This window comes from Ictalurus punctatus, chromosome 20 (assembly GCF_001660625.3).
Source record: "Ictalurus punctatus breed USDA103 chromosome 20, Coco_2.0, whole genome shotgun sequence".
Classification (NCBI taxonomy): domain Eukaryota; kingdom Metazoa; phylum Chordata; class Actinopteri; order Siluriformes; family Ictaluridae; genus Ictalurus; species Ictalurus punctatus.
The window spans coordinates 7,025,326-7,051,009 of record NC_030435.2 but is presented as its reverse complement, the minus strand read 5'-3'; the positions used below and the strand labels follow the sequence as shown (position 1 = coordinate 7,051,009).

General features: G+C 37.9%; 2 protein-coding genes across 5 annotated transcripts; both read left to right on the top strand.

Annotated features, from left to right (window-relative positions):
* Positions 1 to 581: 581 nt before the first annotated feature.
* On the top strand, positions 582 to 11,567 carry dmac2 (distal membrane arm assembly component 2). The gene is made up of 8 exons (XM_053673505.1): positions 582 to 648; positions 1,048 to 1,232; positions 2,527 to 2,607; positions 4,852 to 4,991; positions 6,419 to 6,581; positions 8,026 to 8,302; positions 10,354 to 10,400; positions 11,099 to 11,567. Exons 1-6 carry the CDS (start codon positions 631 to 633, stop codon positions 8,210 to 8,212), a joined length of 774 nt encoding a protein of 257 aa, XP_053529480.1. The 5' UTR covers positions 582 to 630; the 3' UTR covers positions 8,213 to 8,302; positions 10,354 to 10,400; positions 11,099 to 11,567.
* On the top strand, positions 8,178 to 24,670 carry sirt2 (sirtuin 2 (silent mating type information regulation 2, homolog) 2 (S. cerevisiae)). Of its 4 annotated transcripts, none has more exons than XM_017495955.3 (16): positions 8,178 to 8,302; positions 10,354 to 10,400; positions 13,916 to 13,967; positions 14,145 to 14,255; positions 14,383 to 14,424; positions 14,536 to 14,642; positions 15,813 to 15,869; positions 15,960 to 16,028; positions 16,108 to 16,237; positions 16,355 to 16,414; positions 18,168 to 18,223; positions 18,327 to 18,403; positions 20,205 to 20,256; positions 20,361 to 20,428; positions 21,546 to 21,612; positions 23,590 to 24,670. In XM_017495955.3, the coding sequence occupies exons 1-16, from the start codon at positions 8,236 to 8,238 to the stop codon at positions 23,728 to 23,730; spliced, it is 1,203 nt and encodes a 400-aa protein (XP_017351444.1). In that variant the 5' UTR covers positions 8,178 to 8,235; the 3' UTR covers positions 23,731 to 24,670. The 4 variants fall into 4 exon arrangements, with proteins under 4 accessions (XP_017351444.1, XP_017351446.1, XP_017351445.1 ...); XM_017495957.3 differs by lacking the exon at positions 8,178 to 8,302 and adding an exon at positions 9,637 to 9,710; XM_017495956.3 differs by lacking the exon at positions 8,178 to 8,302 and adding an exon at positions 9,911 to 10,182.
* The last annotated feature ends 1,014 nt before the right edge of the window (positions 24,671 to 25,684 follow it).

Below are 25,684 nucleotides of genomic sequence, written 5' to 3'. Positions count from 1 at the left end.
TTATCTGCAAAGGGCCGGAGTGGGTGCAACTTTTCATTCCAATCAAGGTGTGACTTCTGCTTGGTTGGAATGAAAACCTGCATCCACACCAGCCCTTTGCAGATAAGATTGGACTCCCCTTCACCGGACAATAGGTTAAAGATCCTCCTCTTCAGAGTCACATGTTTGAACAGTGCAATGTCCATGCAAAAAAATAAATTAAAAAAATAAAAAATAAAAAAATGCTATGTGCACAAAGTGAGCATGCAGTTGGTGAAAATAGCATCTGAGGTAACTAGCAAGCGTACACTGATGAGTATATGCCATACACACAAATTAAGAAAACCTACTTTGTATTTGGAGAGAAAAAAAATGCTGGGTTTAAATAAAACTATACAGGGTCCCTTTATGATTAGACACAAAAGATCACTATTTGCTTGTGTTTTTAATGAAGGGTACGAATACTTCCGGACTTGAATCGAAACATAAATTGCGTTTTACAGTAAATGTACACCTTAATTTGAGTCTGTAATTTGATTACACTTGATGTTTGCGCCACCTGCTGTTTGGGTTCATACACATACAGGGAAAAAAGAAACAAACAAAATAACCTTTGTCCCTCCGTGCTCGCCGTAGCTGTAGATTTTCAACATGGCGGCCTCCATGCTGGTGCGTAAAACCTTCATAAAGACGTGTTTTCTAGAGCTATATTCAATTTCAGTATATTTTCGTACTTTGTCGACTTTGCAAATCTCTGTTAATTTAAACCAGCGATTGTACTGAGTGATTTATTAACAATTTATTCTTTAGAAATTAAATAAATTTAACAGCTCTCACGTTTATCCAGCGGGGAGGGGGGAGTCCACAGTGGGTTGATCACTAAAATATAAATAAATAAATAAACAAACAAATAAATAAACAGGGATAGTTCAGTCAGAGTGGTTGTTAAATCTGAGATAATCATGCATAAAGGGTTGTATGAATGTTGCAGATGATATGTTAAAATATTATTGGTTCAGGGATCATTCTGGTCTTCTCTTCCCTCTTCTTATGTTGTTTTTTCATTAGTTTCAGATGAGGAGACATTGCTCATTGGTGCCATGTCTCACTGTGGCTAAAAGGCAGTATGCTTCCAATCCTCCATCTCTGTTCAGCAAGGTCTTCCTTCAGTTAAATCAGCGCTTTCTTGAGGTGGAATATCTCATAAGATTGGGCAACTGGTTCAAAAATCGGGACGTGAGACGTAAAAATTTGTAAGTTAAAAAAAATACGTATTATGTTTAGTCATTTTTTATCCAATGCAACTCAACAAGTGAGGCACAATACAATCCAGACACCAGTGTAAGAATGCTCCTCCTTTATTTAATCAGGCTTCCTTGTTTCCCTTGTTTTCTTTGCTTCTTAGTTCCTCCCTCTGAGGAAGCACAGAAAAGATGTAAGGATGCCTCCCAAAACGTAAATGATTCATTCATTAATATGCAGAAAGCATTTTATCTTGGTTAGGGTCATGGTTGATTATCTCACTGCTTATAAAAACAATAGAAACCATTACAGAAATTCTAATGATTTCCACTACAAATACCATTACAAACAGTCAGCTAACAAGTAAAACCATTACCATAATTGGTCTTTAATGGTATCCACTAGACATAACATGCTATCAATAGAAGGCAACAAATTACCAGTACAGGCCCACAGAAACTGTTACAGTTTCCATTAAAAACCAATACAATTTCCATTATAAACAATAAAACCATTACATATTATATGAGGGTTACTATTGGTTTTTTTTATTTTATTTAATTTTTATCAGGGCTGGAGCCTGTCCCAGGAACACCGGGTGTAAGGCAGGAATTCACCCTGGATGGGATGCCAGTATGCCATATATTCACCTTTTATATTAACTGACTTTCATTCTAGGATTGTATTCGTAGCCAATGTTTGTTTAATTAAGTTTATTACACTTGTTTTTGTGGTTCTTATTTTTGTATCATTTATCACAAACACAAGTTTAGGCTTCACAGCATCACACACCAGATGATCTATGCTCCAAAAGTCTTCTCTCTTATTGATGCATGATTCCTCTGAGCGCATTTTTAGAATGGGTACTTCTTTAAAGATCGGTTTCCGGGTCATGGGCTTTAGGCGGTAGTATCGAGGAGGCATCAATTTTGGAAGTTTCCACAAACTTATAAGGCACAAGGGCGAGCTAGATACAATCACACGCATTCACAGACTTGCAGTGGAGTTGAAAGTATTATGAGACTCATTGACACGTATTGAATGTAAGTGTTTGAGTTCTTAGCCATCAAATACAAATCAAAACATTTAAATTTTTTGTCTTCTCTGTTGCTATTCCTTGATTATTACACTTGCCTTCTATACTGAGTTAAAAACAAAAGAATGGTTAAAAAAAAACTAAATCTACCAGTATGGGCCAGGTTTCCTAGGAACATCATCTTGTTACCTATTTGGCGAGAGTTGATTGAAAGTGCTTTTGGTTATACGTTATACCATGACAAGTTATATACTATGTCTCCTATGCAGGTTCTATGATTACGCACAAAAGAAATACGGTGTCAATGTCGCAGCAGCGTACTCCATTCTGAAACTGGGAGGAGCCTTCAGGTACTCTTACAGAAAATGCCATAACATAAGCCACACATTAATATATTACACACACCTACACATTCATCCAATTATCTAATCAGCTAACCATGTGGCAGCACCGCAATACAAAAAAAGTTATGCATATACAGGTCAGGAGCGTCAGGTGATGCTCACATCAAACATCAGGATGAAGAAAAAGTGTGATCTCTGTGACTTTGATCGTGGCGTGGTTGTTGGTACCAGATGGGCTGGTTTGAGTATTTCAGAAACTGTTGATATCCTGGGATTTTCACACACAACAGTCTCTAGAAGTTGTGCAAAAAACAAAAAAACCATTGAGTGAGTGACAGTTCTGTGGGTGGAAACTCCTTGTTGATCAGAGATGTCAGAGGAAAATGTCCAGATTTAGTTCAAGCTTCCAGGAAGGATATAGTAGCTCAAATAATCACTCTTTACAACCGTGGTGAGCAGAAAAGCATCTCACCATGCCCAAAATGTTGAGTCTTGCAGTGGATGGACTACAACAGCAGAAGACCACATCAGGTTCCACTCCTGTCAGCCAAAAACAGTAATCCGAGGTTGTCATGGGCACAGACTCACCCAAACTGCACTGCTAAAGATTCACCTGAAGTTCACCTGGTCTTTTTCCAGCCTCCAACTGTCCAGTTTGAGTGAGTCTGTGAGCATGATAGCCTCAGATTCTTGTTTTTGGCTGACAGGAGTGGAACCTGATGTGGTCTTCTGCTGTTGTAGCCCACCCACAACAAGTTTTGATCTGTTGTGCATCCTAAGATGCTTTTCTGGTCATCATGGTTGTAAAGAGTGCCTATTTGAGCTACTATATGCTTCCTGTCAGCTCAGAACAGTCTGATCATTCTCCTCTGATCTCACTCATCAACACGATGTTTCTGCCTGCAGATTCTTTGCACACATGATGGTTTGTTTTATTTTTTTGCACCATTCTGTGTAAACTCTAAAGACCATTGTGTTGAAAATCCCAGGAGATCAGCAGTTTTTGACCTACTCAAACTGGCCAATCTGACACCAACAACCATGCCATGGTTAAAGTTACAGAGCTCACACTTTTTCCCCATTCTGATGTTTGATGTAAAGATTAACTGAACCTCTTGACTGTATCTGATTTTTTGCATTCATAATTTTTTTTGTATCGCACTGCTGCCACATGATTGGCTGATTAGATAACTGTATGAATGTGCAAGTGTACACTTGTTCCCAATAAAGTGGACGGTGAGAGTATGGATCACATGTTGGTCTGTAAACAGTGCAGTTTATATGTAGCACTTTTTTGGTTTTGTACACAGCACACTGTATTGGAGAAATAAATGTTTATTTCAGGGAAATTACATCTAGTTTATATTCGCAGCCTTTCCCTAGTTTTGTAGAATTAAAATGGACTCAATTGGGACTTAATTTGTGTTACACAATATGCCTAACATTTAAAAGTCCAAAATGTTTTTTTATTGTCACCCCTCTGGGTCAATACTTGGTAGAACCACCTTTGCCTGCAGTTACAACTGGGATATGTCTTTATCATCTTCTAACGTCTGTATTCTGAAATTATTTAGTAAAATTGCTCAAGCCCTGTCACATTCTAATGAGACCTTTTGTTAAACAGCAATTTTCAAGTCTTGCTACACATTCTGTATCAGTGGGTCTCTCTAGTTCTGTTGCAGTTACCCTTGCCCTCTTGGCTGCTTCTCTTCATTGGAAAAAATTAATGGTGCTCAACAAGATGTTCAAAGTTTGGGATGTTTTTTTTTTTATTATTGTATAGTTTTTATTTTTATTTTATTTATTTATTTTATTTTTATTTATTTATTTATTTATTTATTTTTAAAAGACCAAATCCTGATTGATACTTTTCCAAAACATTGTCCTGGACTTGTTTTGATGGCTCATTTGTCTTCATTTATTTAGATACGTTCTCTAACAAACCGGACCTCCCTTCCAGGAACAGGTGTACTTACTGTATATTATACACAAAGTGACACTTTATTTGCACACAGGCCAACTTCACTCACCTAATTATCTTTTAATTAAGAACTTATTGAGGGGTTTCACAGCAGCAGGAAAGAATACTTATGCAATCTTACATTTTTTGTGTTGTTCTATGATACTAGTTAATGTCTGTTTCAGTTCAAAGTTGTAACACTACAAAATATAGCAAAGGAAAAGGGGTGGGGGTGAATATTTATGCAAAGCACTGTGCATGCTCGACTGACTGCTTGATGTTGTTCGCAGGTTTGCTGGACAGACTGAGTGGTTTTGCACCGATTCAAAGGGGAAGTTTAGTTTTGATTTTGTAAACACACCAGACTCCACTATAGAGGAGATTGACTTGAGCAGGACTCTGATAAACCAGGCTGGACTGCACAACCTCAGTAATCCTCTCTCATCATTCTTACACACCACACAATACTGTACAAACCTAGAAACACTTTACGTGGAAGGCATGAAAGTACAAAATGCAAATGAGTTATTGTCACGCGAGATATCTCTAAAATTCAAACTATACTGAACATGAAAATAGTGTTCTAGCATATATTAATCTTTGGCAGAGGTCCAAAACACAACAACAGTACAGTATATCGAAGGCATTTATGTTTTTTGACCACTTGCCGTGCTAATACAGGAGACACTTGAAAATGCAGTTTTTCTGTTATTTCAGGTAAAGCGGTGGTCAAACCAAATGCAAATAATGTAGGAGGAGGTGATTATTTTCTTGTTGGCACGTCTGTGTTAGTGATGGGTGGATGAAGCTAATTTCATCCTAATTATTATGTGCACTAAAAAAAAAACCCTGTTAATTTTGATGTTCTGATAATTCTACTGTTTAAAATGGTTCAGTTAATACACGTCATGTGTCTTATCTTTGACCAAAAACTTTGAAACAGCCCCCCTCCTTCCTGTGTTTAGTGGATTTTGAAGCTTCCTGTGTCAGCAATCTAAATTTGGTACAAGCTTCACCATGCTGTGAAACACTACACTGCAGTAGTTTGTTCTATTCAAAGCAGCTCCAACGCCTTGTGTACACATGTCCCATCATTACTTGCGTTATACTGTTGTGGTATATTATTTAGTTCAGCAGTAGGTACTATAGTTATGGCTGTGGTCTACAGGTCATGGCTGTCTCTGTCGGTTAACAGGACAGCTTTGCACTGTATTATAAATAGCGACTATTTTAACAGCTAATACACAGGGACTTTTTATGGCAGATTCTCAATACTCAGACTCAAGATTAAGGCTAATAAGTGTGCAGTATTTAACAAAGACAAATGTGTACTCGTTGCTGTGGTGATATTTTCTGTGAGGACATATTTATTTAATATTTATAGAAGGAGGCTCCTATCTCAGTTCTTTGTAAGTGTCAGAGGGAAAGTCTTCAAGACAGCGAATATTGCGTTTTGTGATTTCTCAGTAAGAAGCTGCACAGTAATAACAGGAACTAACTTGTTGCATACATTATATTACTACAAATGGATAAAAAGTACAATGTCATTCATTTATTTATTTATTAATTTAAGTCCGTGGCAAATTCCTGTCTTATGAGAGGAATAAAACACTTTGAGACATGCTGTTAAATGAAAATAATCAATTACATGTGCAGATATGTATATTCATTTAATAAATCAATTTCTGTTACATCTAATTATTTTAAAGCAACTTTTAAAAAACTTAAATTGCATTTCTGCTGCTATGGTGGCCCTGAAGTAAAGTTGAGCTTAAGTGGTTTTTCTCAGCTGAGACCAATTCCTTGACCTTTTGAACCACTCCTGACATGAGTTTTACGATCTATTTCTCTCCACAGTGAGTCAGCGCAAGCTGCGTTCCCTCTCCGTGCAGGGCTGCCCAGAGGTCGATGACTGGTTCCTTGCTCGCTTACATGTTTTCAGCGAAACCCTTCAGGAGTTAAACTTATCCCATTGCCCTCGTATCACTGTGGGAGGTTTAGCTGCACTGCAACACCTCAGGTAAATCAATTTAGTGTAAACATGCAAACTAAAAATGTTCACTACTATGAAGTAGTGTTTAACGCTATCTAAGCTACGGAAAGTCAATACAACATGTATGCAAACTCTGTGTACCTCCACATACCTGTTAGTGAAGTAATAGATCAATAAGCAAAGCTGTTGCAAAAGGCTAAGAGGTTCAGAATGCAAGTGTCTAGCATTAGTATGCATAAGGACCCTCCCTTTGAACTTTACAACATTTTGTATTTACAACCTTTAACTTATGGGAGTATATGTAGTATATCTACCTGCTCCGCAAAGCTGGGTTCTATGGAATAGTGGTGAGAAGAAAGCCATTATTGAGTGGGGAAAAAAATCATGTTTGAAGTTTGATAGAATGCATGTTAAACACTGAGCAAACATATGGAAAAGAGGTCTCTGGTCTGATGGTAGCAAAATTGACCTTTTATTTTTTTCCTTGACACAAAGTGCTATGTTTCGTAGAAACCCAATACTACTTATCACTCTGAGAACACCATCTCCTCACTGAAGCATGGTGGTGGTGGTGGCTTTATGCTTTTCATCAGTGGGGACTGGGGAATTGATCATGGTTGAGGGAAAGATGGATGGAGCTAAATACAGGGCAATCTTAGAAGAAAGTCTGTTCCAGTCTTCAAGCATATTATGACTGTGGTAGAGGTTCAAAACCAAGAATGTGTTAGAATGGCTCAGTCAAAGCCCAGACCTCTGAGACTTGAAATTTGCTGTTTACCAACAGTCTCCATCTAATCTTAGAGAGCTTGAGCAAGTTTATGAAGAAGAAGGGGTAAAAATATCAGGATCCAGATGTGCAAAGCTGCTAGACATGTCCCAGAAGACTTGAGGTATAATTGCAGTCAAAAGGTGACTCTACAAAGTACAGGCCCAGGGGTGAATACTTATGCAATCAACAAATGCCTGCTTTTGTCATGATAAGGGTTTAATTAACCTTTGTGTCACAATAAAATATATTTTTTGCACCTTTAAATGTTAGATGTATTGTGTAAATCAAATGGAAAATCCATTTTAATTTCTGGTTCTCACACTACAGAATGGAAAGCTTCAAGGGGAAGAATGCTTGACAGGGCATGCAGAATATGCACCTAAATAGTATTTTGGACATGTATGGTATTATAAAATTAGTATAGTGTTATATACAACATTAAGTGCTTATTTCTACAAATTTGATCAATTATTCACTTTTTTGCTTCAATCTGCTTGTTAGGTCATTGTCATAAAAGATACCAGATTTTGTTGCATTTAGAATGTCTTTGCCACGCACCTCCACGATGGGTGGTCTGATTTCCGCCTCGTGCCCCAAGTCCTCTGGGAAAGACTCCAGGCTCCCCACAGCCCTGTGTAGGATAAGCAGTACAGAAAATGGATGGATGGATGGATTTCAATCTCTGTGTGTTTCTTCTTTCAGGCAGCTGCAGCAGCTAGATATATCCTCACTCCCGCAGGTGCAGAGTCCAGGCCTGGTGCACATCCTCGTTGAGGAGATGCTGCCTCACTGCAAGGTCATCGGTGCTGAATATGATCAGGGACTCCAGATCCAAACAGACAATCGGGAGCCCACAGATGCAGACTCACTGAGACATGCTCAGACATAACAGGACTGGGGACACAGATACAAATGCCGCTCCTGTTGATGCTTAGCCATCTAATGGCACCAAGCTTGACAATACTTTTATGTAATTCAAGTGAGTGAGGGATAATGTGTGTGTGTGTGTGTGTGTGTGTGTGTGTGTGTATATGTATGTATGTATGTATATATATATATATATATATATAATGTGTGTGTGTGTGTGTGTGTGTGTATGTCTTATGTGTCTTTAGTTAAAGGACCTAGGACAGGAGTGTACTTTTAAAATGTATTGTTGTATCTTTGCCTGGGTCATACATCGTTCAGCCATAACATTAAAACCTCTGACAGGTGAAGTGAATAACCTTGATTATCTTGTTACAATGGCGCCTGTCAAGGGGTGGGATATATTAGGCTGCAAGTGAAATTCTGTTGGAAGCAGAAAAAATGGGCTAAGGATCTGAGCGACTTTGACTATGGCCAATTTGTGATGGTTAAACATCTCCAAAATGGCAGGTCTTATGGGGCGTTCCCGGTTTGGTTAGTTCCTACCAAAAGTGGTTATAGGAAGGACAACTGGTGAACCGGCGACAGAGTCATGAGCGCCCAAGGCTGATTGATGCACGTGGGGAGCGAAGGCTAGCCTGTCTGGTCAGATCCCACAGAAGGTCGCTGGTTCACCGGTTGTCAGCCGATTGTCCTTCCTAGAACCACTTTTGGTAGGAACTAATCAAACTGGGAACACCCCATAAGACCTGCCATTTTGGAGCTGTTTAGCCATCACAATTTGGCCTTAGTCAAAGTCACATGACTCTGTCGCTGGTTCACCGGTAGAAATTTGTAGTGCAAATTCCTCAACAAAAAAAGTTAATGCTGGCTATGATAGAAAGGTGTCAGAACACACTGTGCATCACTGTTCAGGGGGACCTACACTATATTATGCAGGTGGTTTTTAATGTTATGGCTGATCAATGTATGTGGTACAGTAATTTTCCAGACAGTGTAGACTTCTGGTTTACACAAGTAGACCATGTTTCCCAGCTGGTGTTATTAGAAAGGAAACAGTGTCTGAATTACTGCTACTAAGGCTACACTGTAGATAAGCCTTTTTTTTGGGGGGGGGGGGGGGTGTCTTTTTTAATTCTCAAATATTTATTGTTCAGTTTAAAGAAGTAATAAGGAAGCTGGAAAATAATTTACTAGCTGGCAAAGACAGTCTACCAGTTTAACCAGCTAGGTCTGTGTTTGGTAGCTGGTCAGACCAAGTTGGACGTTTTCAGCAGGGATGTGTAATCATTTGATGATCAGTTGAAGTTGTAAACGAAAATGTTGTATTACACTATGAAGAAATAATAATTTAAATATAAAGTGCTTCGTATTATTCCTTATGTTCATCTGTTCAACACGTGTTCAGGTGATAAATCTATTAAGAGAATGTGGTAAATCCCATAAGCCTTATTACAGAGGTGTGAGAATGTAAAGGGAGCTCATGAGTCCATGAAGATGAAAACGGCCTTTCAGGAGAGGTATATTATTTTACACCAAGCCATTTTACATACTTGACACGTTCTGAATTATAGAGCTTTCTCCACTAACCAAATGCAACATTTTAATACAATTTAAAATGCTGCGTATGTTAAAATGTCATTAGTGGCATACTGCATTACCAAACCAAACCGCAAGGGAAACATTTGGGGTGTTCTGTTTATCTTATTCTGCTAAATTCAGATTCAGTATTTGGTCCTAATATTAATGGTAGCGTAATAGTTCAACCAGTGAAACGTTTTGGTGTGTAAACATGAGTTTTTTGTTCGCAGGATAATTTTTTATTTTTATTTCAACGCGGCTTTTGTTTCCAGTCGGACGACTTATTGCGACGCACAACAACAAGCACTTGTCCCTTTAACCGAATAGCTGTTGTTTTAAACATTTTGTTCACGTATACAAAGGGCGGTTAGGTTTATTTACAGGTAGACGGATAGATGTCTGACTCCCAAGGTATTACTCTAATTAAATAGTAGCTCGATGTCTCTTGATAATCACGTTATTAAAATATTTAGCTAACCTACTTGCTATGTCTACAGTTATGTATTACCGAGGCAGTTAAGAAGATGGCTAGCTAACAAGTAAGCACTGAATCTTTGTAATATTGCTTGTTTTGTTTTGTAGAACAAACTAAAAAAGCTGAGGAGGAGCCTGATACACCTGACCACGAGGTAACACCTTACTAAGCACAAGGATTTCGTTTTATAGTGTTTTGATGAAGAGTAGTGGGCACTTAGTTTTCAGTATGTGCCCTGAAATTTAGTTTAAATGTGAAGTGCACAATCGCGCATGCGCAGGAAATTACAATATAATGTGGTTGTAATTGTAAAGTAATTCAAGTTTTAAGGAGTAAGGGTGTTACGCGCGAGGAGGGGGTGTAAATGGGTTAGCAGGGCTATAAACCCTCCTGTCTTTCAAAGAAGAGACATTACATATAAGGTTCATTTTTTGGCATCCACATCAGATTATTTACTATTTACAAATGTGTTCAAGCTGGTTATTTTGGACTTCTTGAATATTTTTCAATGCATGTTGCTGACACACATATAACACGTCATCAGCGGTGAGTGTATTTCACATGTGCCTTAACAGTTGAGCTCATAAGTTTACATACGCCTTGCAGAATCTGCAAAATGTTAATAATTTAATGAAATGTATTTTGTTTAAAGATATTTTTTTATTTAGTACTGCCCTTCAGAAGCTACATAAGATATTTACATGTTTCCCAGAAGACAAAATAATAATTTACACCGATCATCCTGTTCAAGAGTTTACATCCCCCGGCTCTTAATGTATCGTGTTACCTTCTTAAGCATCGGTGAATACACCTTTTATACTAGTCATGTACGAGTCCCACCGTTGTCCTCAGGGTGAAAAGATGGATCTCAACATCATATAGCGACTGTTGGAAAAGGGTCAAATGTGCAGACGATGCTGGAAAAGAAAAGAATGTGCAGGACCTGGAGGATTTTTCTGAAGAACAGTGGGCAATTTAACTGCTCAGGACAAACAAGGGACTCATGAACAACTATCACAAAACATAAAAACCGTCATTGATCATCCAAGTAACATCACACAGTATTAAAAATCAAGCGTATGTAAACTTTTGAACTGATTCATTTGTGTAAATTCTGTTATTATTATGTCTTGTGGACTTTATGTAAATATTTATGTGTAATAGTTTTAGGGCAGTACTAAATCAATGTAAAAAATGATATTTTTATGATACCTTTTTTTTTATTTTATTTTTTTTATTTATTTATTTTTTAAAAAAGGCATATTTAAATGTGTGACCTCGACTTTACATGCACATGTGTAATGAATGCAGATTAAGTGGATCGTTTGACTTTGTCATTTTTCCCCCTGAAAATTCCTTTTGGAAGAGAAAATAAGGGTAAATCGACTAAGCAAGCGCTGGCCAAAGTACAAATTATACAAAATTAGACGGAAGACAGCTGTAGGTTTAGTGGAGTGGTTTTTGTTTCATTTAAATGAAAGGGTTAAAACATTGCTGTGACTCTGTTTACTAAATTTGGTATTTTGAGTCAAGGCAGCATGTACCCAGTAGAGCATTATGGACTTGAAACACTTAAAAGTCTAACTGTAGGTGTGTGTGTGTGTGAGAGAGAGTGTGAGTGTTTACATCACATTATCCTTATTATTCCACCAACGAGACCTTGTATAATTATGAATTTCATGAATTGTCTAATAGTTTAACTGTCAAGCGACATATATAGATTTCAGCTTCCCCTCTAATATCATGCTCAGCTAGCTAAACTACAGACATCTTGTCTGTACTGAATTTGATATATTAATGTCTTAATAGTCTAGTTGCACAGTAAGACAACATTCACATGCAGTATTTGCCATCACCAGTCAAGAAAGTTACTCTTATTAACCGCAGCAGTCACATCTAAAGCCTTCAGATCCATATACGGGTACAGATACAATATACAATGCGAATACAAGATCACAACATCATGATTATAACATCAATTAATTTACATGTAACAGTAAACCATTACACCCTTTAAAAATCTATTTATGTGGAGCATCCCCTGTGCAAGTCCCTGTGTGAGTTCTTACTATAGAAATGATAATGTATTAAAACAAGTGCATTAATATAAACCTGACTGAAATTTAATTAACTCCTGACCATCAGAAGCTCTTTGCTACATTGCCTTGATCATGATAATCGCTCTCTGACTCTCTCACACACAGACACATACAGTGGCACATTTGTTCTGAAATCAATTCAAAGGCAGCAATCAAAAACAGAATGATTGTCCAAATGTTCCAAATACTCTCTCACACATACACAAGTGTGAGAAAATGTCTTCCGATTCACAGTTAAAACAGAACACAGTAGTGAGTTCTGTGATGTGGTTAGCATGTAATACTAGCTAGGTTAAACTGTTTAGTAAAACCAAAACTTGTGATGAGAGTGGCATTTTGCAGCGCTTGCTTCAAGTGTGACGTATTAAATATAGGACAGAAACAAAGGGGCTAAGCTGGATTTCTTGTCATTATTGCAAACCAGGTTACAAAAGATCAAGAAATAACCTTTTTAAGGTTGATTAGTGACCTAAAAACATTTATTTCACTTCAATATTCAAATCACTTCAGATTCTGACCCCTGGAGTTAGGTTTAGGATTAAAGGGACAACAAGCAACGGTGCTATTGTATTCTTACTCAAGCATCTTGCTTGTTAGTCCACCTTATAGGTTAGAGACTCATCTTTTGCATGTACAGTGTGTAAATCAGGCCCAAGTGCTGATTCAACTTACATTCAGCATTTGGATGATTGTATACCTATAAAATACATTTACACCTGTTATTCGAGCAATTATCCGATCAGGCAATCACGTGTCAGCAGCCTGATGCATAAACTCATGTAGATACTGATCAAGTGCATCAGTTGATGTTCACATCAGACATTAAAATTGGTCAATTGTGGTCTCAGTGACTTTAACCGTGGCATGGTTTTGGTACCAGATGGGCTAGGTTGAGTATTTCAGAAACTGCTGATCTCCTTGAATTTTCATGCACAACAGTCTCTAGAGTTTACACAGAACGGTACAGAAAACATCCAGTGAGCAGCAGTACTGTTGGCAGAAACACTTTGTTGATGAGAGAGGTCAGAGGAGAATGGACAGACTGATTTGAGGTTCAAAGGCTACAAGAACTCAAACAGCCACTGTTTATAGCCATGGTGAGCAGAAATGCATCTCAGGGTCTCATAACACATCAGGCCAAAAGCATTTAAAAGCAATTGTATAGAATGTCTTGGTATGGTGTAGCATTGCGATTTCCTTTCACTGGAACTAAATAGGCCAAACCTGTTCTAGAATGACTATGCTCCTGTGCACAAAGCGAAGTCAACGAAAACATGGTTAGCCATGGTTGGAGGAGAAGAACTTGAGTGATCTGAGGTCAACCCCTCTGAACGCCTGACCTCACTAATGCTCTTGTGGCTGAATGAACACACATCCCCACATCCAAACTACAAAATCTAGTGGAAAGACTTCCCAGAGGAGTAGAGGTGGTTATAACAGCAAAGGGGGACTAAATTGTTTATTGTTCAAAAAGCACACAAATATGAACATTTTCTCCAAGCCATACCATCCTGTATTTTGATTAGTCCGTCACTGCTTTTGTTTTCTCGATGTTTTTATGACTCTCTAGGCCGAGTCAGACGACAGCAGCGAGGAAGGCGACGCTTCTGGAGACACTGAAAGTAAATATCAGTGTTTCCTTTTTAAATAAAGTTCAAAACATCAGTAACTCTAGTATACATTATTACAATATTTGTTTGTCTTCACATATCGATCTGTGAGTAGACTTGAGGTTTTTAACTTCCCTCTCTTCCTTTTGTTTGTTTGTTTGTTTGTTTGTTTGTTTGTTTGTTTTTAAGTGGATTTCTTGCGCAGTCTATTCTCTCGGACTCTCGGCCTGAGCCCTGGAGAGAAAGTCCTTGATGAACTGAGCCTTGACGGAGTTGCTCGTTATATACAGAGTGGTAAATGTAAGTATTACACATTGAGTTATGTAATCTCTTCAACGTTCCTCGCTTCTAAGTAATGTAGATAAAATGCCATAACTAATCAGCACCTTGTTTAACTCCAGTACATTTGTCTTATTGTGTTCTTTAGGCAAGAATGTTATCTGTATGGTGGGTGCAGGAATATCGACCTGTAAGTACACTGTTTCTGCATTCAATGTCTTGCCATTTATTCTCTGGCATAATCTTATGAATAGTAATATATCAGCATATTAACAGGTCTCTCTCTCTGTCTCCCATGCAGCGGCCGGCATCCCTGACTTCCGCTCTCCTGGAACTGGCCTCTATTCCAATCTGCAGAAATACAACCTGCCGTACCCGGAGGCCATCTTTCAGATCGACTACTTCAAGGTCTGTGTCTTCGTGTCATTTTAAAAACTTTTATTTGGTTACACCCATGTTTTTTGTCCTTTTTGGCCCTAGAATTTCAGAATTTCAGTATGTAAAAAAATCTCATTTTACAACACCCCATCCAACAACCCCCACCATACCTGGCCCCAACAAAATAATCACAGCCAAAACCAAAAGAAAGGAGGAAACAACAAACAAACAAAAAAGTAAGATGATTAGTATTTACCGTATACCTTCCCTTAATCCACCTCCATGGTGCATACATCATTGAAGTAGGTAATAAAATGTTACCACTTTCCCAAAAATGATTCACCCCTGCCTCTGATGTTATACTTGATTTTTTAAGAAAAGTTTTAAAAAGAAGATTAAATCTTTAAGCCAGACTGATATAAAAGGAGATTGTGGAGAGGTCCAAGACAGCAATATTCTGCACAGAGCAAGTAACGATGCAAAAGCCACAACACCAACTTCTTTATGGTTCAGAGGCTGATGCTGTGATGGAACACCAAAGATTGCAATTAAATGACAGACATCTAATTTGATTTTAAGAATGTCGGAGACATTATTGAAGAAAGAGGTCCAAAAGTTTTGCAGCTTGGGACAGGGTTACACTCATGTTAATATAGTGGGAACGTCATCTGCAGACATTGCACCTCAAGTGGCAGCTTGGGCAACTAAAGCAGGCTTTACACTGTGTAATTTTCAGCCCCGTTTTGCCGTCACAGGCAAAAATTGCACGTTGTAAAAGAATTCATTGGTCAGGAGTTGAGATCAGCAGTCTTAAAACACGTAATGTGATGAGCTCAGATCTTGCAGTGTGACCGCTGCCAAGACGCTCGTCTGAAAGTCACCAATTGGAGGACAGTATAAGATGACGCAGAACACATATGACCGCTACAAATACAGTAGCGACACAGGCACTAGCAAAGTGTGAACAAAATTTGCAAATGGACAAGATAATAATCGTACTTCCCCAAGCTCACTTTTATGCAGTCTGTTATTAAAGAATCTTCATCGTATAATAATAATATTCTTAAAACACCTGCTGAAATTACACAGTGTAAACCAGGCTTTAGTTTACATTTAAAAAATGGATTAATATAAATCGAACATGACTTGAACATGAGTGGTGTGACTACAACCTACCATATTTTTTTAATTTCCCATCAGAAACATCCAGAACCTTTTTTTGCTTTGGCCAGAGAGCTCTACCCAGGACAGTTCAAGGTAGGAACTCTCTAATTCCCCAAATAGATTCCAGAATATTGGTGGTATTTGTCTTTACTTATAACACTGTCTCGGTTTTATTTTATTAAGCCCACTGTGTGTCATTACTTCATAAGGATGCTGAAGGATAAAGGCCTTCTCAAACGCTGCTATTCACAGGTCAGGCGTGTGTGTGTGCGCGTGTGTGTGTGTATTGTCACATTAATGGTTGTACAATCCAGGTTTCTGTATCTGTTAGAACATTGATACATTAGAGAGAGTGGCAGGACTGGAAGGAGAGGACCTGATTGAAGCCCATGGAACCTTTCACACTTCACACTGTGTGAGTTTCCTCTGCCGGAAGGAGTACACCATGGAGTGGATGAAAGGTGCGGGACACTTTCTCACATACAGCTGAAGTTTCAGTCCATTGCTTGTTGCAGAACAGAAGTGATTTCATGTGCTTTTAATGCTTTTTGATTTTTATTTATACATCCAACTGATAGACAAGATCTTTGCTGAGGACATTCCTAAGTGTGAAGCCTGTAACAGTCTGGTCAAACCTGGTGAGTTCAGATTTCAGTTGTAAAACGTTGATAATTTATTGATACATTATGATAAAGAAATAGAAAGTGTGCACTATTTTTGATGGGTTTTATATGTTCTACAGAATAATGTTTGTTTGGCTAACATTTCAATACATGACTTGTGTTTTCCACACTTTCTTTGTCTAGATAAAATTAGATCTTTTTTCCAAGATCAGACGTCTCCAAAGTATAGAATATAATGATATATTACATATCTTAAAATATATCTAAACACATAAGATATCTTACTAACTAAATAAGAAGCTGGACCTTTGTGGAAATGTATTTAAATTTAATGAATGTGTTAAGGTGTTTGCTCTGTTTGAAACCATCTGCTACTACTAAATAATAATTATAGTAATAATAATAAGGGGGGCACGATGGCTTAGTGGTTAGCACATTTACCTCGCACCTTTTGGGTTGGGGACTCGAATTCCACCTCTGCCCTGTGTGGGTGGAGCTTGCATGTTCTCCTTGTGTTTTGGAGTTTCCTCCAGGTACTTCGGTATCCTCTCGAAGTCCAAAGACATGCGTTGTAGGCTGTTTGGCATTTTAAAATTGTCCGTAATGTGTGTGCGATTGTGCCCTGTGATGGGTTTTCACCCTGTCCAGAGTGTCCCTTGCTTTGTGCCCCGAGTCCCCTGGGATAGTCTCCAGGCTCCATGCAACCCTGTGTAGGATAAGCAGTATGGGAAATGGGTAGATGGATAATAATAATAATAATAATAATAATAATGATTTATTTAGCACTTTTCAAATTACTTTTGAAGCAAAACACATTACAATACGTAAACACATAAATTGTGACTATACCACAATAATAATGCAATGATCAGAGATGACAGCTTAACAGCAAACAAAAAAGACCTTTATAGTAAGGATAGTTTAAAGATGGAGAATGTTGAAGATCATCTAACTGTGAGGAGAAGAGAGTTCAATGTCTGCAAGACCTTCTGGAGGAGGCACTAATCTCCTTAGGAATTTACTTTTATAGTGCTTTGCATAGTGCATATTATCCAAAAGCAACATGACTGACATGAGTGGCTTAACCGCCAAGCTGAGGGCCAACAAGTCAAAGAAAAACTCCATAAGATGACTGTAAGGAGGAAGAATCCTTGTAAGGGAAACTAGACTCAGCAAGAAGGGTTCCCCCTCCTCCAGCTGGCGCTGTGAATCATGTCAGAGAATCGAGTACTCGAGTAGTTTATATGATGAGTGATAATGATAGCACTGATACTAGTTATCAGTGGAATCAGCATCGTGTGTGTGAAGGAGACATGCCAGTCAAGGAGAAGGGAGTAAGGCGTATGGGCTGTTCCATACTTTTAGAAATGTTGCTGTCCAATATGATTTATTAGCTGTTGTTAAAAGATGTTTGTAATTTTTAAAGCTCTGCTGCATGTTAAGTAAATTGCAATTGCATTGAAAACTGTGAGTTGCCTTTTAAGGAAAAGGGGAGAAGCTCAACAGCTGTGATCCAGCTGGGGGCAGGGTTCATTTCCAGGCTGGGGGAAAAAAATGTAAACTGATGCCAGAAATGAAGAAATTGCATGAGAATATTGTGTGTGACAGTTTTCTGGAGATATCTCTGAATAATTATTAGTAACAAGTCCATAAACATGTTAAACATTTCAAACTGCAATTTTAAAAAAATCTAGGTTGTTAAACTTATGTAAACATGTAAATCACCTACTTTTAATCTTTCTCACATCTGTATTCTGGCTCTTGTCAGATATTGTGTTCTTTGGTGAGAATCTTCCAACTCGATTCTTCAGCTCAATGAAAAAGGTCCGTAAGAAAGAAAGTCAGCCAAATGAAATACCAAATTTTATTTGTTCTGAACAGTATCACTCATTCTGGTCTTCCACTGACCTGTTCTCTATGTGTACAGGATTTTCCTCAGTGTGATCTTCTCATCGTAATGGGCACATCACTGCAGGTTCAACCTTTTGCGTCTCTTGTCAGCAGGTGAGAAAACCATAATGATCTTTATCAGATATACTGCAATGTTTCTACGTTCTCCAGCAAATTTGTTCAGATGTTCAAATTGATCTGTAATTTAGAATCCAGCATACTAAATCCTATGTACTTGGAGAAAAAAATTCAATATCCCACATTTCCCGGACTATTCTCTAAGCACTAACCAACACTTTAAAATCAAAAGCAAGTTCTCCCAAAATTGCAATATTCGCTTTTACCAGCATATTAGCATATTGTAATGATATACAGTCTCTTCCAGAAGTATTTCTATACACTGAAGACATTTGTACTTGACATCAAAAGATGAATGAGACGATAGATTGGAATTTCAGCTTCCTTTTCCTCATTTACATCTAGATGTGTTAAACACCTTAGAGCCTGGCATCTTTTGTTTGCATCCACTCATTTTTCAAGTGATCAAAAATATTGGAACATGTGACTGGCAGGTGTTTCTTGTTGCCCGGGGGTGTCCTTTTAGATTTATTGTTTAAACAATGAATAGCTCTAAATGTCTACTCTTGGCCTACTTTAGCCCTGGGTTTCACCTGTGAAGACTGTATTTGTTTATAAAAAGGAAAAACCAACATAAAGACCAGAGAGCTATCTATGGGAGAAAAGCAAACAATTTTGGAGCTGAGGAAAAAAAAAACGAAGGGAAAATCAATCGGAGGCATTGCAAAAACATTGGACGTAACCAACGGAGCAATTTGGAATGTCCTGAAAAAGAAAGAAACTGCTGGTGTACTAACAACCAGACATGGAACATGTCAGCCAAAGAAAACAGCAGCAGTTGATGACAGAAACATTGACAGTGTTGTGAAGAAAAACCCAAAAACGACAGTCAGTGACGACATCAACATCCTCCACAGTGCAGGGGTGACAGTATCACAATCTAGGAATCGAAGAACACTTTGAGAGTAGAAATATAGAGGCCATACCACAAGATCCACTCATCAGCAGTAAGAATCGGAAAGCCAGATTGGAATTTGCAAAGAAATACAGAGATTAGCTGCAAAAGTTCTGGAACCACGATTAACTTCTACCAAAGTGTGGAGAAAGAAAGAATCTGCTCATGATCCAAATCATACAAGCTGACCGTTCTAGCATGGTGGATGTAGTGTTATGGCTCATGATGGTAGCAGCAGAATGAATTCAGAAGTTACAGAAACATTCTGTGAGCAGAATGTACAGAGAAATGCATCCAATATGATTGGAAGGAACTTCGTTATGCAGCAAGACAATAACCAAAAACTCACTGCCAACTCAACAAAGGACTGTATCAGGCGGATAAAGTAGCTGCTTTTAAACTGTTCAAATCAATCACCAGACCTTAATCGCCAGTTGAGCATGCATTTTACCTCCTGAAGAGGAGACTGAAGGGAGAAACCCCCCTCAAAACAAACAACAACTGAAGGAAGCTGTAGTACAATCCTGGAAAAGCAACACAAAAGAAGAATGCAACAGTTTGGTGATTTCAGTGGGTCATCAGATTGATACAGTTATTGCAAGCAAGGTATATGCAACCAAATATTAAGTGTTATTTACTTCAAGACTATCTCTTCCAATACTTTTGCTCACCTAAAAATTGGGTGGTCTTCCACCAAAGGTGCCATGTTCTCAGTTGTTTAACACATCTAGATGTAAATATCATAAATACAGTATATAATAATATGATACTGAGTAGATATTCCGGTACCCAGTCCAAAATGTATGAAGGGGCTAGCCTATTCAGTGACCATTAATCATTTCCACAGCCTTCATTAATTTGACTAATGTGGTCTTTCAACAGAGTTCCCACTAGCTGCCCACGGCTCCTCATCAATATGGAGAAGTCAGGACAGGTACTGACTGTTTGTGTGCTTGCAAGGTCACATGCTCTTTACATTTGAAATATTTCCCGCCAACTACTGCTAAGCATGTTTTATTTGCTATTTATCGCTAACAGTCGGATTTCGCAGTGGGCTTTCTGGGATTTGGAGGAGGAATGGATTTTGATTCAGATAAAGCATACAGGTGAGTGCTAAGTGCTGTTCTGTGGAAGGTTTTCAACATACATTGTCATACTGTTCAATTTGTCATACATTCAAATGAGGCTATTGTTGCTCTTGTGCCCACAGTAACCTGAATAACTATGTGACTTAACATTATATATGATTTGATATGAAAGGTCCTCCATTGCCAATCACAGGACTAATGCCCACATAGCATTTCTGAAAATTATGTGCCTCTTCAAGTTTGAGCAACCTAGCAAAGGAAAGCTAGCTTACAATGCTAACTGTATTATTGGATAGATTGGTACACCTATGATTCAGCTGTCTTACGTTTTTCCATCTGCTTAAATGACAGGCTGGGAGTTTCAAGTATGAACATTAGACTATTAGGCCACACCCAGACAGTTCTCAGATCAGTTTGTTTTCAGCTAACGCATATAAGATTGGGTTTACACAATATTTCTTTAAATTTTATGAGAAAATGAGTTTGATTTAAGGACAACGCAATGGAAATTCAAGCACATTTTTCATGGACTGTAACCTATTTCAGAGCTGCATAATTGGACAGACAGGAGTTCTGGGTTTTTTCTTTTTTCTTTTTCCATGCATCTTCAATGACTGCTTTATCCAGGTCAGGTTTGTGGTGGGTCTGGAGCCTATTACAGGAAAACTCCCCTAATGAAACTCCAGTCCAATTTTGGTTTATGAAAAGCAGTTCTTCCAAAGTAAACATGCAGTCAGAACTAAAATCTAACAACATCCAGTCATAAGTGGAAAATTGCTTGCTTGAAAGAAATGGCATACTCATCAGAGGACAAAATCCTTCTACTGAAGAAAGATTGGAGAAAATGTCATGCCAGGAGTGAGGCCATATGTATTACTTGAACGCCATAGCAAAAGCTCATGCTCACCCCCATGAACATCTTGTCATGTCTTTGCTGATTTGTTTTTTTAAACCACCAACAACTCTTAGTGACAGTGAAGAAATGTATTTAAAAGCACAAAAATGTCACTGCAGTTTATTAAGTGGTTAGTACAGATGACTCATCTGTTCAAAGATATGAGCTAACAAGTCTAAAAGATCAGGCTGTCTTTAAAGATGTTTATTATTGTGACAGCACTTTCATGTTTGATCACAGGGATGTTGCACATTTGAGTACGTGTGATGATGGCTGCTTGGCTCTAGCAGAGCTGCTGGGTTGGAAGGTAAAGTGTCATGCACATTTGCACATACAAGCATGCTACCATATGTCGTATTAATTTCATTCATCTGCAATATACACTAACCAAGAGTTTCAGTTAATTGTCTTATCAAAACATTAGAATGGCAGGGGGAAATGTGATCTCAGTGGACTTCAACCATAGAATCTGAAAAGGAATCAGAGATTGCAAAAACATCACCTAATTTTCAACTGCCCAGCAGTGTTCTGGAAGCTACTTTAAATCTGTAGCTTTACAAGCTACTCATAGTTTGAAGCTACAGTCAAGCTACCCTGTTAAAAAAGTAGTTAGCTACACTACCAGGTTACTAATAAAAAGTAGCTAATTACATTGAAGCTACTTACATTTTTTGTATGTTATGATTGTGAATCAGCTTGTGAATAACTGTGTATAAATTTGCTAAATAAAATAAACACAACAACAACAAAAAAATAAGTCGGAACAATTATGGATTTATAATGTGCACATTAGGCTACTTATCAATTTAACATGACAATTGCATTCCCCTCTGTATCCGTCTTTAAATTTGTGCTTGAACTCTTGGACGTCGTATTATAATCGAAGTATTGGATAGAGTATTTTAATCGTTGGTTTGCAAAGATTACATATAAAGGTTTAAGATTTATTGTTTGATTCCTTAAGGCACATGAACTTCAACAAATAAGGCCACGGGTAATTGGTTTCCTCATCGGAATCAGTTGCCATCTCCCGCTCTATCATGGATGATAAGGATGTGTCTCGGACTTGAATATTTGATACTTTTTATAGGCCAATAATACTACATGCAACAAGAAATTATTATTATTATTATTAGTAGTAGTATATTTTTTTGTGTTCTAATTTTTTTTTTTTACCACTAACTAATGAATTAATCATGGAAATTATAATAAATATGTTAAGATAGGAAGTTTTTCTCTTGCTGCTCCCTTAAACGAGATACTGAGAAATACAATCAGACTGTTGTATTGAGTACATAAACGAAATCCCTTGGCATGCACTGATAAATGTATTGAATTATTTAATTTTATTTTATTTGTAAGTAAATGAAGCATTATGTCATGTTGCATCAAACGAGTTAACATCAAAGCGTCAGTAATAGTCTCTGCATCGGAGAATATTCTCCAGTTTATTTGGTATTATCATTTATGTAGCAAACTGTTTTTGACCGTGTTACGTGTCCATCAGACGGTCACTTCCTGTCCATGTGAGCTACAACGAGGCTCTTAATTCCTGTGACACAAGCAGGCACCGCAGATATGCATCAAGTACACTGTTATAATTGGACAAACACGTAACGACTGCTTGCGCTACATTGCTACTCATTTTAAAAATGTCGTTACTGGAAAAGCTACATGATTTTGTAGCTGTACAGTAGCAGAGCTACTGTCACACTACTGAAAAATGTAGTTAAGTTAGTAGTGTCACTACTTTTAGTTAGCTCCTCCCCAACACTACTGCCCAGTTTGAATGAGGGTGAGTGTGTGCCCACTGTAGCCTCAGGTTCCTGTTTATGACTGACAGGAGTAGCCCATCTGCCTCAAAGTTCGACATGTTACAGGGTCTAAGGTGCTTTTCTGCTCACCATGGTTGTAAAACGCGGTTCTTTTAAGTTACCACAGCCTCCCTGTCAGCTCAAACCAGTCTCTTCTTTGACCTCTTTCATCAACACATTTCGACCAGTAAATCTGCTGCTCAGTGGTGTTTTTTTGTTTAGAGAATCCCAGGAGAATAGCAATTTTGGAAATACTCACACTGGCCCATCTGCCAGTCAAAGTCACAGAGATCACATCTTTTTCCCCGTTCTGATGTTTGATCTGAACATTAAACGATGCTCTTGAACAGTATCTATGATTTTATGCACTGGATAAAATATGCAGCTGTTCCTAATAAAGTGTCCGGCGAGTGTAAATAAGCCACAGTTTGGTAATTGTGCTTCCTTTATTCCACTTTCTTCCATTTCAGGCTGAGCTGGAGGAGCTGGTGAAGCGTGAACACGCTCTTATTGACAGCAAAGATGCGAAAAAGAAAGGCGAGCAGACGAGTCAGAGCTCTACGGCCTCAGAGAAAGACGTCAAAAACACAGAGACCGAGAAGACAAAGTAGTCAAGCGGAGTGAAAAATTAAAGCCCCGTCCATTTTGACTCCCAGTCTTTGATTCTCGGAGACTGCTGTCCCTCGTCTCTCTGTCTCTTTGAAATTTCTGTCATACTAGATATACAACGGGCTTAGAATTTCACTCCTTGGATATTTATATCATGGTAAATTAGGAAAACTAGGCCCAGAGCAGCAACATTTATCACGTAAGCTACGAATTGTACTGTACACATTGAGGCGAGACGGATGCAGGTGACAGATAAGCCAAACAATCTTGCGTGACCTTGTCTGGTTCACTGTAATCCTGATATGCATAAGGCTTTTAACAACAATTTGTCATTTTTTATTAAGGGGTAGTTATGCATACTTTCCCAGATTAAATGGTGGTATATGTACAGGAGGCTGTTTATTATCTTGACTGATGAGCTGAATGTGTTTTATTTGCCGAAGGTGGTAGAGGTATTTGTTAATGCTTAGAATATCAAAACTTATGGACTTGGTGGTTTTGTGGACAGCCTTACTAAGGCAAAAGATTGTAACTGATTATAGAGTGAAAAAGAAAATATATTAATTAAATAAGTTCAGTCAATGTTCAGCCAAATAAATAGTCGCTAGATGATATAATGGAGGGCTTTTTGATGGGAAGTATAGTTAGAGTTGATCTCATTGACTGATGTCTTTTTCTTTTTTGTTTTGTTTTGTTTAATCAAATTTCCTCTTCATTTAAAAAATATTTCCATTGATGAATTGAGGTATCCATTATAATAATATAGCCTGATATGTTTAAATTGCTTAATTTGCAATGTTTTTGTTAATGTTGCAGTGTTTCCTATCTGTGCCATGATTATGCAAGACTTGAGATTATTTAAAAAATATTATTTAAAAAATGTTTCATCAATCATGTGTTCAATAACCAGCAAGAAATGGAAATAAACACTACATAAATGAATGAATTAATTATTGTTTTTATAAAAGAGATTTGCATTCTGTTATTCCACATGACTGTTGAATTCTTGCTTCTGATTGGTCAGAAGTTGTTGATGAATTTTCTATAACGGTGGCTCCGAGAGTAGTTCCGCTGCAAAGCAAATCACAGGTTTATATCGGTGCACTTGTTCTAATGCGTTCTATAATAACAACTTACCCAGGGATTATCCAGTAGGTTTCTGTGAGGAGATGTTTGTTTAGCATTTTTTTAAAGGGTTGGCGGTTCGATTCCCGGCTCACATGACTCCACATGCTGAAATGTCCTTGGGCAAGACACTGAACCCCAAGTTGCTTCCAATGGCAAGTTAGTGCCTTCCACGGCAGCTCTGTTACCATTGGTGTGCGAGTGTGAATGAGACGTAGTATAAAGTGCTTTGGAACCGCTAAGGTTAAAAAAGCGCTATATAATTGCAGACCATTTACCAAGTATGATTAATTGTTAAGTGTTGCTAATGGTATAATGTTGATTTATGTCCTGTAACTGTGGTATAATGCTGTTTGTAATTAGAGCTAAGTTGACTGTAAGGAGCCTCTTCCTGCTTATAATCACAGTTTAAAGTATTACGGCTGATTGTGAAATAAGCTGTTAGCTATTAAGAAAGCTCATACGGTAGTTACCCAACTAGCTCTCAGGAGAAGCCAGTAGCCAGTTCAGTTAATTGCACAACAGGATGTTTGGTGTATCATTTCTAATCAGGTATTAATGCAATGATTATTTCTTCAGGTAGGATATTTTCCTGGATCAACACAACTTACCATCAGCTGATATCATCATAATTCCCCAGATAGGAAAGCTACAGTGTAACTGCTTATTCATTCATTACAGTAAGCAGTATATATGTGTGTATATATGTATATGTAACTTAAATTATAGAAACGATAAATATAAACCTTACAACTGGACCTACTGCCAAAGCTGCAGTTATAGAGAAGTTAATCAACACCTTCTGACCAATCAGAACCGAGAATTCAACAG